Raw genomic sequence first — 14,410 nt, 5'->3', positions numbered from 1 at the left:
AACCTGTGCTAAAAAAATCAAAGGAGAATTTTTTGAAAATGTTATTCAAATCGCGACCTTATCTTTCAATATTACAATCAAATGTAACCTGCGCTAAAAAATCAAAAGAGAGATTTAATAAAAACGCGATTCAAAAAGACTGGCGTTTATCGCGACCTTCTAACTTTCGATGTTAAGCATCCGAAGGTATAATCGAACCTTGTACTAAAACTCCATTAACCAACGTGAAGTCCATTAAAAATTTTTTTAAGGAATTTTTTTTTCATCGATTTGTTACCCCCTTGAATACGTAATACGCCGGGAATATTACATAACTTTGTTATTAAGTCTCCTAACTTTTTCACTACCGGGGAAATTAACATAAAACTCCCCGGAAAAAATCTACAACTGCGCGAGAAAACGCGCGATTAATGATGCATACTGCGTTCGCAATCGGAAGCGAGAGAGCCGCCAAATATCCTTTTTCATAAAGCACACGATCGCGCGCGCGCGCGGGTATCCATCGGGTTATCAACGGCGTTTCCCACGGGGGAGGATTTACGAGGCGGCGCGCATAATTTTCGTTCGCGCCGCTTTTTCGTCACGGCTCGTCGTTTCTCATTCGCGCGCGCCGCGCGTAGAGTATATCGCGATTTAGCGCGTACACCGGGTAATAAATACGGCAAGTATGCGCGAAGACACGCGGCCCGGCGCGGCGCGACGCGTATTTATCGCCGCAAGAATATCGATTCGCGCTTTTCGCGCGCGCGAACGGCGCGCGGCGTTATTATCGCCGACGTACGTCGGACGGCATGTCGGATTGGGATTTTCCCGAACGGGGGAGCAGCCGCGTTTTCGTTTTAATCGAAATGCGATGCACGCATTCGTGTAATTTCGTAATCACCTCGCGCGCAACGGAGCGGCGAGAGGGCGGCGCGGCGGGCGAGAGAGAGCGGCGAGAGGGGTGGGACAATGGATTGAATTGAAAAACACGGCTACCCGGTTCGATCTGACGGATTAAAAAAAAAAACCTGGCGGGCGTGTGAAGTCTCGCCGTCGCGAGAATGATGCGATAAACGATCCGCCGCGCGCCGCGGAGCACCGGCGTTAACGCGTTTAAACGTTTTTAACGATAATCTGCATAACGCCGCGACGAGCGCGATACGCGCGCGCGTCAGACGCGAAAGTTCAAAAGCTCGCGAAAAGGTAGGACGGGAGGAGGTAAAGTGGACGCGGTAACGCGCCGCGTATAATTACCGCGAATTGATTGCCGCGCGGGAATAACCGGGGCCGTTTATAAATTCAATGCAAATATTCATCGCGCGTTTATATCGCGAACGGCGAGATTGCAGCCGCCAATTAGTCGGATGCACCGACTTCTGTATTAGTTCTTTGTACGACCGTGAAGCGGAATCGCGGCTCGTCGGCCGGTAAATCGAAACGCGGCTCAATTCTCCCTGCTGCGCCAGGTCGAATTTTTGTACGACCACGCAATTTTCGCGAGCGAAAGGACGGGTCCTGCTTCGATCGTTTGTCCTCTACTGTTGTGACCACGAATAAATTAAAACGTAATTAAGTACCGTAACACTTGTTATTTTATATTGAAATACACACGCAACAAAGTACACGGTATATAAAATTATACATATAAAATTCTTTTATCCTGAACAATTTTTATTTTTAAATACATCGATATTATCATTATTCGTTTCTTTTTCCTGACAAATAACGAGTCGATAATAGATCGTAATGCATTTTGTAAGATTTGTTACAAGAACAATAGAAAACTGACAGAAACTTACTTTCCAGTAGTAGTCGTAGTCCTTTTGCCTTTTGTCATGTTTGTCCGTGGATATATCAGCTACTTTATCTTTATGCCTTCAGAAAAAAAATATCTTTATCCCATTGTGAGAAGTGAGCTGCTTATGCACTCGTTCACACTATTCAAATTCTCTAGAAATTATGTTCTAGAGACGGTACGTATTATGGGACTTTCCGGAATAGATACCGATCAGAATTGTTTAGTTATTTCCTAGATTTTTATTATGTTTTCTAGGCAAAACAAAATATAATTTCAATCGAAATCCATTCCTAAAAGTTCCACAATATGTGCCCTGAAGAACAACAAAAGTGTTAACGTTTTTAAACATTTAAAAATTTTCTTATTTATCGCAATATTTAAAAATAACGTTTTATTAGAAAGAACGAAATATTTTTAAAACTACAATGAAAGTTAATATAAAGATGTCGTAAGTTGACGGAAGCACTTCAACGGCCAACAACGACTCGATCCATGATAACATTTTATACATTATCTGCCGATGACAATACATAAGAAGTGTTGGTATACGATATGTTACCGATTGTAGATAAAATAGAATGATTAAAATAAGATTTTCCATCATACGAATAATATAAAAATATTATATCATAATTATTTAAACAACTCTAAGATATAAAAATGACAGAATTTGTGTATAATAAATAAAATGAAGGGAAGAAGAGTGAATTAGTTTTTCAACGTCGCGGCAGAGGACGCTGTAGTCTTTTCCTGCACTCAAATACGCTTACGAAAGGGATAACGTTAAACAAAGACAGAAAAACCATATTATCGAATCCATTTTTTATGTGGTTACTAAATTTTGAATAGATCCTTTTATAGATTTTTTATACACTACTAATAATAGACTATGTTGAGAATAGAGTTAAAAATTGAGGATAATTTTACGATTTTTATTACGGAGCTTCACTTTCACGCTTCTTCACTTTCAAATTATTTGCTTGTCCGCTCCAAACCCTTTCAACAACCGCCTTTCAAGCGAGAGGATCAGTTACGCGAAAAGCGTAATAATGCGTGATCGAACAAAGCGGAGCCTGACACGAAACGCGGCGCATGACCACGCGGTGGCACACCGATAACACGCTCGAATAATAAGGATAGCGCCCGCAGAGGATACAGGGTTGGATACGCACGCGTGAGCCCGCGCGTTCGGGGTCCGTCTTCCGTTTCCAGTCCGGTCACTATGATGCGCGATGTGGAACCGAGTCGAGGCACTGTAGGTAGAAACACGCGGACAGCTCTATCGCGCTAAAAATTTTTTGTATACGGTGCCTGTAACCTCGCGACTGCTATAATTAAATCGCAATTAAGCCACAATCTGACCTGTGCTTGTACAATACGCGATATTTCAGCACCCACGAAATTGTTTTTTTTTTTTTTGAAGCTAAAACATGCTGAATCCATTGACCATTCTCGTGTATAATAGCGAACATTATATAAACATTAAATAACGTCATAAAGTTTCATTTTACTTTTCTTCCTATGTTATTTTGCGCAAATACCCACACAAGCTAGACCTGCACAAGAACAGCGCAATTTTTCAACAATTGTACACCATTTGTAATCGACTGTTACACTTTCAACTCAATTTTACTTTTAATTCCTCATCACCTCTTTACCTCTTCCTCTTAATGAGTACGCGACTATTTCTGAGAAAGAAAAATAATTCATATCCTTAAACGAGTTGACTCTATAACTCGTAAACAATTGCCAGATTTTTTTTACTAAGCGGTTTTTACTTTTACGTAAAGTTTCGGTCTTATACGATTACACAAATTATCACCGAATGAAAAAAAATTATCCTTAACGGGTTAATTTCGCGGCGTTCCGCGTCCTGAACGCTCACTCTATTTACCGCGCGCACTTTCTTTCCGCGCCACGTACTCCGTCGTCGGCATCGCGCTACTTCTCGGACATGAGCCCCCTTTCGCGAGATTCCTATTCCTTCTTTCAGCGAAGAAATCGAACGATCACGGCATTTTTGCGGCCAAGACGGATCTTTATAATACAGTCGCATTGTCTCCGCAACTTTCTCCCGTTGCGTATATAAAACTTGCGCCGCCATGTGTCACGTGGTATAATAGCGCAACGATATCTGTACTCCATGGACCTTTACGACGATAAAATTTATCTGAGTGGTTTAACACTCACGTCAATCACGGTATCTTTATTGATTAGGAAAGAAAACACTTCTCGGGAAAACATTTTTCGTATATATAAAATATGTCCCTATATGTTTTCTTTCTGTCATGAATAATCTCCGCTTGGTATATATAAGAAAAATAATAAGAATAATTGCAAAATAATTAAAAAAATTACTTTTACATTGTTCTTTCATAAAAAGTAAAATTGCAATTGATTATACAATATTTTATACGTAATTATATTTTATACATGATATATAGATGTAATAAAATATATAAAATATCATTATATATAATCATATGTAATCATATTTTATATATTATTATATTTATATATGATTATATGAGTAATTTTATCTCATCTCCTCAAATTTCACTTTTTTGTAAAAAAAAAACGATGCAAATATTATCCTTTCAATTATTTTTCAATTCTTTCTATTATTAATTCTTGTCTGCACAAACAGAGGTTGTACAAAAGAAAGTAAACATATATATGTATGAGGATATTTTATATATAATTATACATATACAAATATTTTATTATGTTAATATTTCCTATATATATGTATATTGTAAGTTTATTTCATGAGAGATGCTTCTAAGTTTGAAATTTCTGCAATCTGAAATTTTATGGACCGATCCAATAACTTATCAATAAATGAAAATTGAACGTTTGTGAGTGATAGAAGTTTTTTAAAAACGATCGAGAAAAGATAATGACAGACAGACAGATGGAGGAAAGAGAACTCAAGTGTGGGTGGAATAGTTCGTAGATCCAACGAAGAGAGCGCTGCTTTGCTCGGTTTGTGCGGAGATACGACCCTTCAAACTCGAAGGCGGCTCATTCGGTCGGTGTTTACCGCCACCGGGCAGATCGTGCGCGCTTTTACGTGGCTGCGATCGCCGTCGGCGACGTCAGTGACGAGAACTCGTGGATTTTGTCGAAGCAAAATCAATCGTCAATCGATCTTACGCGACGCAGTGCGAACCCGCGACGGAGTTCTCAGTTATTAAAAAAAAAGCGTTTTAGTTTATTAAATAAAAAAAATAATTAAAACATTAAAAACAAAGTTTTAACAAAAGATTCGTGTTTTTTCCTAAGATTGTTTTCGCCGCGCGGACGTGACGAGGCGAAGCGATAGTTCTCTGGTGAAAGCACCCGGCTCGATCATTTCGATCGCCCCGCGGAACTTTCGCGCTGTTAGGCGCGGTAATAAAATGCGAGCCTCGGGCGTGCTCGCGCCGCTTCAACGGATTTCCGAACGGGAGACTCGCGAGTGAACGTTCCGCGATTACGAGTGATTTGCCCCGATCGATCCCGTCGATGGCGAAATCCGCGGCAGAGAATGGTGCGTTTATCTACGAGCGGGATCTATGACTTGGCGAACGTATAGGCGCGGGTGTGTTAACGGATCTGTATCTCCGCGCGAATTGTGCTCTCGATCCTCGATACCGCGCGCACGTGTACACTTCACGTGTCGATTAGGCGCGCTCGCGCGCAGATCATTTTCTTCGAAGGACGTAAGTCGGCTGACTTGAGAATCCGCATGGGAAACTTGGACTGCAAAATCCCCACGAATATTCGAACCTAATCCTCATAAATATTCGACCTGTCGTCACACCTTAACATGATTAGTAAGCGTCGGATTATCGGTTCCGTCACGTCATAAGTCCCCAAGCGTTCGCCAAATCCGTGTATCTTTCGATCTTGCGCGATCGTCGGAAAGCAGTCGCCCTCGGACGAATCTCTTCCCCGAGTCAGTCGACGGAAGATGCCTTGATCGAATCCTCTCTGGTCCCCGCAAAGATGACGCCCGATCGCTCGATCCATTTTCCGGTGCTCCTCCTCTTCACCTGCGTTTCTCGCGCCTTCGTCCTCGGCGAGCAGCAATTCCTCGAGAAGCCGCCGCCCTACCAGGAAGTGTCGTCCGGCGACGATGTGCGGTTGCGTTGTATAGTGCAGGACAAGGGTGGCGAGTGCATCTGGCAAAAGGATCGGAGGCCGGTGGGCAAACACCCGGACAAGTACGAGTGGGCGAGCGGCCGCGGCGGCGGCGATTGCACCCTTCTGATAAAACGCGCAAATCTGACCTTCGACGACGGCGATTGGGAATGCCAGGTCACCTCCAGCGACTTCACCCGCCAAGACGCGCTCTCGTCGGACAAGTCCAGGCTGGTTGTCAGAGGTGAGAACTCGATTTTATTCCGTCCACCTTCGGCGGGACCTTTACGTTTGTAATTTGTAGGTATATACCTTTCAGTTTATCGCGGGTGTTTTCGTACTATTTACTATTAGAAAATGAGGAAGGAGTAATTTTTTGTGCTGGTAAACGGGAAAGGAATAAATATGTTATGTTCTAAATAATGGATATGATGAATTTTACATATATGATTAATTAGCTATAAAGACTCTCGATATTAAAACTAACGAGTAAAAAGATTTCATAGCTCATAGTTTGAATTTAAATATATAGTATTGTATATAGAGCTGTTATACACAACGGTTATATAAAATGGTATAACTCTTATATGAAATAACTACGTACATGATCTACATTTGCGTGGTATATTTAAATAGAACTAGGTATTTACTAAAAATACAAAGACGATGCAAATGAAATTATTATGAAAAAGTTGGCACAAATTCTTGTACTCGCGTATAAAAATTTATTTTTTCCGTTTTGCCCGCGCGATTAATGCACGTTTATATTTTGACATAATTTATGCAATCTATTGGCATATTCAGTGCACTCGCGAATATTTCGTTAAAGCGCGTTGGAGTCGTTCGGAAGCATCGTTAATATTCCGCGAACATTGACCTCGAGTGATGCAAGGAAACACACAAAGCAGCCGTTATGCTCTACTTTCCTGTAATTTTGCAATATCCGTGTTAATGGAAATTTGGTCAAGAGTGGCTCAATCGGCTCCTTTTTAGCTATTCCTCCTGGTAAGAGCACGGTAATGATAAGATCGCGGTCATTACTATTCGTCCGACCGGAGTAAGAGCAGAACCGGAGGTAGCCGAACCTAAACATAACAATTTCTGTCTCGCTCTATCTTATTTAAAATGCACCCTAATGCGTGTTCCAGTAAAACCCCACAAACCTCAACTGGAATACGCGAGGGTCCCTTTGGGCGCCACCCTAACGCTGAAGGAGGGGCAGGAAGTAAAGATTTCCTGTGTGTCGAGATACGGAAATCCAGTCGCTCTCATCAAGTGGTAAGCTGACACTTTGTCCTTAAAACATTTGTATTGCGTCGCGATGAAGTTACTCTAATAACATAAAAACATAAAAATATAAGAGAAAAGAGATACCTATAATTTAAAAAAATGGAAAAAGAAAAAAAAACTTGAAAACTGAAGACAATAAAAATGTATATGGCTATATTTATAAAAGAGTCTGTCCCGGAATGTCTGATAAGTTTTAAAATTTAATGCAATGTGACATGGACGTCCAGAGAAATAATGTTTCACTTTACCTCCCTTTGTTTACGCACTCAAGTTACGAGAAAATCTCGTACGCGCGATCATTTCTCACTAATTGTAAGAAGTGTTCTAGCACGATGCCGATAAAAAGGAATGATAGAAAAAAAATGTTGAAAGGTTCAGAGTTTATACCCGATAATTACAAATGCATCCATTTGTATCTCAAACGGTCTTTTACGGTCTGAGACAGAGCGATTAGGAGTTAAACAATTTTACTTTTGGGCGCAATCGGCTGGCTATCGGAATGTTGACCATACCTGCCGATCTTGATGGGACGAAATCTCCATTACAGTCGGTTAAAGGAGTATCAGATAATTTATACGAGTAAATTCCTGAGAAAGTAAACACAGCGAGGGAAAAAAGAAGAACATCTTCAAAATAAATATTTTCTTTAAATGCGAACTTTTCCATCTTCAATTATTTTCGTAATCCAGACTTACACACAAATACACAATTCGTTCCTCGGAATTGAAATTTTTAAAAATTCTCAGAGATTATGCAAGGAATATTTATCTTTACCAAGAAGGACACTCGCAAAAAAATTTGTGTTTTTTTTTCACAATCCTTGGCCGAGAGGATATTTATATACCTGTCGGCGTCGGATATCGGTCCTCCGGAGCGATTCCCGAATATTTACCGATACGACATCGCAATAACGACATCCCGACTGTTTTGTGACCGTACTGACCGCTAGGAGGTCCGAGATAACACTTTCGGATTGCGTTTTTGCGACCCGGCGACGCCTCGTCGGGAGGCTAAGTAGCGCGCTTTATGCACATTCCTGCGCATAAAGCGCATACACGGCTGCACTTGTTTTCTTACCACCGCAGAAAATACGGCCGTTTTCAAACGTGGAGCATCACGGCGCGGCGGGTTCGTATATACGCAGCCGGGTCCGCTGATCCGAGAGCCGGTCTGGTGCAAGAAGCCGTGACGTTGTGTTTATGCAGGGGAAGGGCCGCGCGGAGGGATCGTCGTTTTGGTTTACGGTCCGCTGAATTTAGCCGCGCCTTATCTACGTTCTTATGCGATGTAAAACATCTGTTCCTCACGATGGCACGCGCTTCTTTTGGAGGCTTACGCTCCGGGTCGCTCCCAGCGGGAGCGAGCGAGAGGGAAAGAGAAGCAGCGGGTGTAATTTAAAGCCTGTACGGTGGCATATGTAGCCCCTTCACGAAGGGGGGCGACCCCATTGATGAATGGGTCTTTTGAGAAAAGCTAAGTTTCCGATGCGGCTCGTCATGTGTAACTTCTCGGAACACACATGTATGTAAATACGTTTGAAAGCCGTTCTAGTAGTCTCTCACAGGCCTCTCCTTTGTACGTATCTCTTAAACTTGTGCGTCGGGTGGGTCCGATTGTAATTTAGCCTCTTTATTTTACTGCGTCCGAAGTTACGACCTTTTTACTTTTGCACGTTTACGTGGAAGACACAGCGCGGCGGCGCGGCGGCGCGGCGGCAGCGCAGCGGCGCAGGCGGTTCGATCGAATTGTTATTTCGGAAGATTGTGCCCCGGTAACATTCGCGTTCCCACGCATTTATTTTTAGGGTCACGGGTACTAATGAAGAATTTCGTCCGGTGGAACTCGTCTGAAACAATATCGACCGCGCATTCTTTTACGACCGATAATAGCCACGCGGTTTAATGATCCCTGCCCGGTTTTCTTTTTCTTCGCGTTGCGGACACGACCACGCCGAGTATAATTATGTAGATTATAGCCATAGAAACCGAGAAACTGGCCGCGAGCGTATAGTCCCGCCGCCGCCACCGCCGCCGCGCCTGTGAATCACGCGCTAGAAAAGGGTACGGATACCTTCTCTCTCGGCGGCGCTCTTCTTTTTTTCTGGGAAGAAGGCCGGGCCCGTTCGACGTAAACCGATGAATTTATGTGAATCACTCGCGGAAACGATACTGCACACGGAACTGTATGGTCTTGTACTAATCACGAGCATCCAGCTTCCGTTTGCGCGTTTTCACGTGACACAGTGTCGAACTGGACATATGGGACGAAGAAAAAGCATAGGAACCTTCAAATACGTCAGAAATAGAACATTGTTGAAAAAGATATTATATAATAATATATATATATATATATATATATATATATAAATTTCACAATTTTGAAAGAAGATGTAACGTATAAAACAATTTTTAATTATTATTGGTATTGTTTTGTAAAACAATAGATATTATTTCTAATCATTCTGTATAATTGACACACTGAAACCGCGAAAAATCAATTAAAACGTTTTATATTTTATTCCGATATATTTTAACGTAAAACATAAAATATCTATTTATTAAGAAAATTGAATTACATGAAAAGATATGATTCTAATTAAAGGATCGATGTTACTGATGTCTCATAAAAAATGCATGCTCTGAAAAATTTATTGCAAGCATTTATAATCTGTGTGTTTAAAACTGTGAGATATATCCTAAATTTAACGACTGGATCTCGCATCTTATTGATTTTTTGCCTAATCTGGAATCTTTTTTTTTAGCGAAAATGTCGGCTAGTGTTTGTCACAAATTTCCAATTTCCGATATACATTAAACTATCCTTAGAACTATACTGTTAAATTTGTCATTAATTTAACTAAAACAATATTGATTTAATTAAACCAATGGAGTTAAAATAATACTGTCTGTGTTAATAATAAATTTCAATACACATGGTACATATGGTAATTAGAAATAACAAAAAGTTATTTAACTCAAGGTATTGACTAAATTCCATCCTTCAATATTTAACAGTGTAGTTCTTAGATTACAAGTCTGTGTTCGAGTAAAGTCTGGTTAAAATTAAATGAGGTGTTAAACTGTCTGATACCTGGGGGTAATGCTTTCAAATTTGCCTGGCAGGTTTATAGGGGACAAGGAGGTGGAACCCGAATCGGCGCAGAGCAACGCAACGGAGGTGGATAATCCGAAGACCTGGGTAGCTCACAGTGTTCTACGGGTGCATGGTCAGAGGGAGAATCACGGTCTACCGATCCGATGTGTGACCATGCATCCGACGAGCAGCGCACCGATCAGCGCAGAGACACGACTAGACGTTTACTGTACGTGTAATCAATCTCTATTAGAGCTAATAAAACCAATTAAAAGTTAATACTATAAAGTTTATCGACATCCTCAAATATCACAGAATAATCAAGGAAACTTGTCGAAAAATTGTTAGAGATAATACATCTCTTCCGGAATAAATGTTATAAGGGAAAAATTAAAATTCTCTTTGTCTGTAACAGTTCCCTGGTGAAAAAAATTTCTCATATTTTCAGAAATTTTTTACGAATTTCTCATGTTTTATGAAAAAATATACAATTTTTCAGATCCTACTTTCAGAAATAATTAGATGAGGATTTTCGAAATATTTTAGTATCTGTTTAGTATATATGAAAATTTCTGATAAATTGCGCGGGTTTTCTCATATTTATTCAGATTTTTATAAAAATGTGTTGGCAGAAAAAATCTGAAGTATTTCATTATTATTTCGTTTGAGTTTTTCTAAAAAATGTTTCAATTTGTATAAAAAATCTAAAAAATTCTGAGACATTTTTCCACCAGGGTTCTCTTTATTATAACAGTTTTAATTCTTCGAAAAATTTATCTTTGCAAACTGTCAATTTAACGCATTAAAAAAAAACGGATGTCACACGTATTAGAAAGTTACTTTTAAACATATGGTTTTTACTATTGTAACACGAATCTAAGATAACTTAGGAACAAGCGTTAGGTTTTATCCTCCTAAGCTGGGCAAAGTAAGATCAACACGTGCATCACAGCAGTGTCTTGCGGTTTCAGATTCGCCGGAAGTGCGACTCGAGATGAATCCGCAGCCGCTCACAGTCGCTCCGGAGGATACAGTGAGCCACTTGAACCTGAGGTGCCTGGCGGACGCCAATCCGACCCCAAGCATCAAGTGGTACAAAGACTCGATGCCGCTCACCGCGTCCTCGCCGTCGGCGTTGCCAAAGCCGGGCAAAACGACGCTGTTAAACGGAACCGTGTGGGTCTCCGAATTGAGCTTTGATCCGGTCATAAGGTCCGACGCCGGCCTGTACTCATGCAAGGCGACGAACGACGTCAGTGAAAGCGTACCCGCGAGTTACAGGCTCGATGTGCAATGTTCGTAGAATTACATTATGTCTTTCGCTCCGATATACTTTGCCATTTTCCTTTCCCTCCGTAACTGTCTAAAAGCGATCTACGCAACGCGTCTTTCCTCGAAATGACAAGGTTCCTCTCTTCCTTCATAAAATTGCGTCACATAAAGTTGTTATGCACAATTATATAGAGCGCTACTGTGAAAGTTGTACTTCTTGAACATTTAACTCTCTCTCTCTCTCTCTCTTTCTCTTTCTCTCTTCTCTCGCGCAGAAAAATAAAAGGGAGATTCGAAATATCTACACTCTGTTAAATATTAAAGAATGATATTTAAACCAGCACCTTGAATTAAATAACATTTTGTTATTTTTAATGTGTCGAAATTTATTATTTTAACACACACACAAAACGGTATTATTTTTAACGGTATTAACTCCATTGGTTTAGTCAAATTAACGTATTGGAGTAACAGCAGTAGCGAACTATAGGAATGATTAAAAATGACTGAAATTGAGTATAATTTGACACTAAATTTAACAATGTATAGACAAGATTCAACGTAGTTGTAACGTTCGCCTTTAATATTGCTTTATTTATTTATAAATCAGTATAAATAAGAATCGTTTATTCCATTTGCTATCTTAAAGCGAGCATACAATCGACAGACACTCGGTTGCGCATTTGCTAATTGTGTTTCTCTGTAGATAAACCACAGTTGAAGAACAAAGGAAATGGCACATTCCCAAACGTGCAAACGGCGATGTTAAACTCCACCGTGGAGGCCTTCGAGTGCCCCGAATACGAGGCGAATCCACCTGCTCAATATACATGGGTGCATCTCCGCGGTAGCTTGAAAGAGACGATCGAGAACCGTGTGCAGAATAAAGGCGACGGCCGACGTCTGTACCTTCAGAATATCATGTGGTCCGACGAAGGCGAATACCGTTGCAACGCCTTCAACACGATCAACGGCGTTAGGCAAGAGTCGACCGTCTGCGACACGTGCAGCTACGTGCTGCACGTGAACGGACCGCCGGAAATCCAGACCACTGGCGGTCGAGACTTCTACGAGTCCGTCGGATGGGCCGGGGAGCCCGTGCACAGGCTCAAATCTCGATTCTGCTCGCTACCGTCACCGAAACTAGTCGCCTGGCAGTGGGGCAGTTCTCACATTCGAGCCGGTACAGAAAAATATCTTTTTGCTAAGTAGCGGTTTAAATCAGGTCTCGCGGCTCAATTCTCACTTGAACGTGAATAAATCTCTTAGTTAGAAATTATGCAGTACTTATTTATCTTTGTTTCAGAAAATAAAATTCCGATTGTAACCATCAAGTAGACAAATTTAGATGATCCAGTTCGATTGAGAGTTCAATATTTGATAGTCGAGTCAAGTCGCTAACAAATCGTATCTCTGCTCCACGTTTTTTTTTATTTAGTCTTTTAATTTTTCAACAGGAGAGAGCATTCATCCGAAGTACGAGGCTCTGCCGTTGGAGCGGATCGTCGAGAATAAGATGGGGACCAGCTGTTACTGGGCCAAGCTGGAGATTAAGGAGCTGCGGAAGGAAGACTCTCGGATGTACACTTTATTAGTGGAGAGCGACAAGGGCCGGGACTCGACGAACATCATGTTGATAGTGAGAGACCCCACAGAGATGCGCGTGATAGCCGCGGCCGTGGCGGTCGGTCTGTTATTCCTGCTGCTGCTGGTCTCCGTCAGCGTGTACTCGTTGCTGAAGCTGCGACGTGGACGGTACCGGCAGAAGGTGGAGGAGGAGGGCAGCATCGCGGCCGACGCGCTCTATGGGAACGGCGCGTCGTTGGACCAGCAGAAGTCTATCAATTCGTCCCACGCGAAGACTTTCGCCAGAAAGTCCAGCTTAGACGGCAACCAGAGCGTGTACGATTATAGCCGCATCGCGAAGCAGACGCGTGCCATGAGCCCGGAAGCATTGAAGGTCAGGAGAGCACCCATGGTCCTACAGCCGCCCACCATCGTGTAAAATATGCGGACTTCCGTCTCTCCCATTGATATCGAATCCCCTCCCTTATCGTCGAATCTTGCTCCTCTCAGCAATAGATTCTACCTTTGTTGTAGTCGTATCTCTTTCTATTATTCTTACATCAGTCTACTTCCTTCTTGAGATATTTTTACGACTTACTCTAGATTATACATATGTGTAAAATCAGAGATACTTTTTAATTACTTTAATGACGTGATACGCAATGTGTATATTTGTATCGAATGTTATAGTCTGATATTTATATCGAGACCTTAACACAAGTGTTCTCGCAAGACTGCCAACTGTTGTTGCGTATCTTTGTATCGTTAAAAATTTTTTAAATCTTTTTTTTCTACATTTAAGTTATTTATTATACCGTGTTGTTCATAGTATTTTACCGTGGTAAGGCAACAATAGCAATCTGTCCATTCGAAATGCAGGCACGTCGTGATAAATATTGTATGAAGAACTCGCGTACCGGTGCAAAGTATAGTCCACGTCGTCGAAGCGGAACGAAGCGTAACTTTAATAGCGGTCGCATCTCAGTGATTTTAATGGCGGTTGCGCGACGAGGCGGGATCAGTGCAAAACTGGACCTCACGGAAACTGTTATATACAGTTCCCGATTTTGATACTTCAACCAAGATGGAATGTAGAAAGAAATTCTACGAGCCTCTTATTTCGAGAATGGCGCAAAACATTATTTCGACTTTACATATGTTCGAAATAGATGACTCAAGTAGGAAATAAGCATCTTTTTTGCGACAATCATTTATTATACGAAAATAAATTATACAAAACGTATTATTAAATAATATATATATGTATACATACATATATTATAT

General features: G+C 41.2%; 1 protein-coding gene across 1 annotated transcript; it reads left to right on the top strand.

The window, feature by feature from the left end:
- Positions 1-4,660: 4,660 nt before the first annotated feature.
- On the top strand, positions 4,661-14,300 carry LOC112457732 (hemicentin-2-like). The gene is made up of 6 exons (XM_025020941.1): positions 4,661-6,149; positions 7,054-7,183; positions 10,318-10,517; positions 11,260-11,583; positions 12,267-12,743; positions 13,018-14,300. Exons 1-6 carry the CDS (start codon positions 5,771-5,773, stop codon positions 13,563-13,565), a joined length of 2,058 nt encoding a protein of 685 aa, XP_024876709.1. The 5' UTR covers positions 4,661-5,770; the 3' UTR covers positions 13,566-14,300.
- Positions 14,301-14,410: the final 110 nt, after the last annotated feature.

The sequence above is a fragment of the Temnothorax curvispinosus genome, unplaced genomic scaffold (assembly GCF_003070985.1).
Source record: "Temnothorax curvispinosus isolate PA1 unplaced genomic scaffold, ASM307098v1 QBEX01000740.1, whole genome shotgun sequence".
Lineage (NCBI taxonomy): Eukaryota > Metazoa > Arthropoda > Insecta > Hymenoptera > Formicidae > Temnothorax > Temnothorax curvispinosus.
Note: the sequence above shows the minus strand (reverse complement) of the source record. Positions and strands in the feature narration are given on the sequence as shown.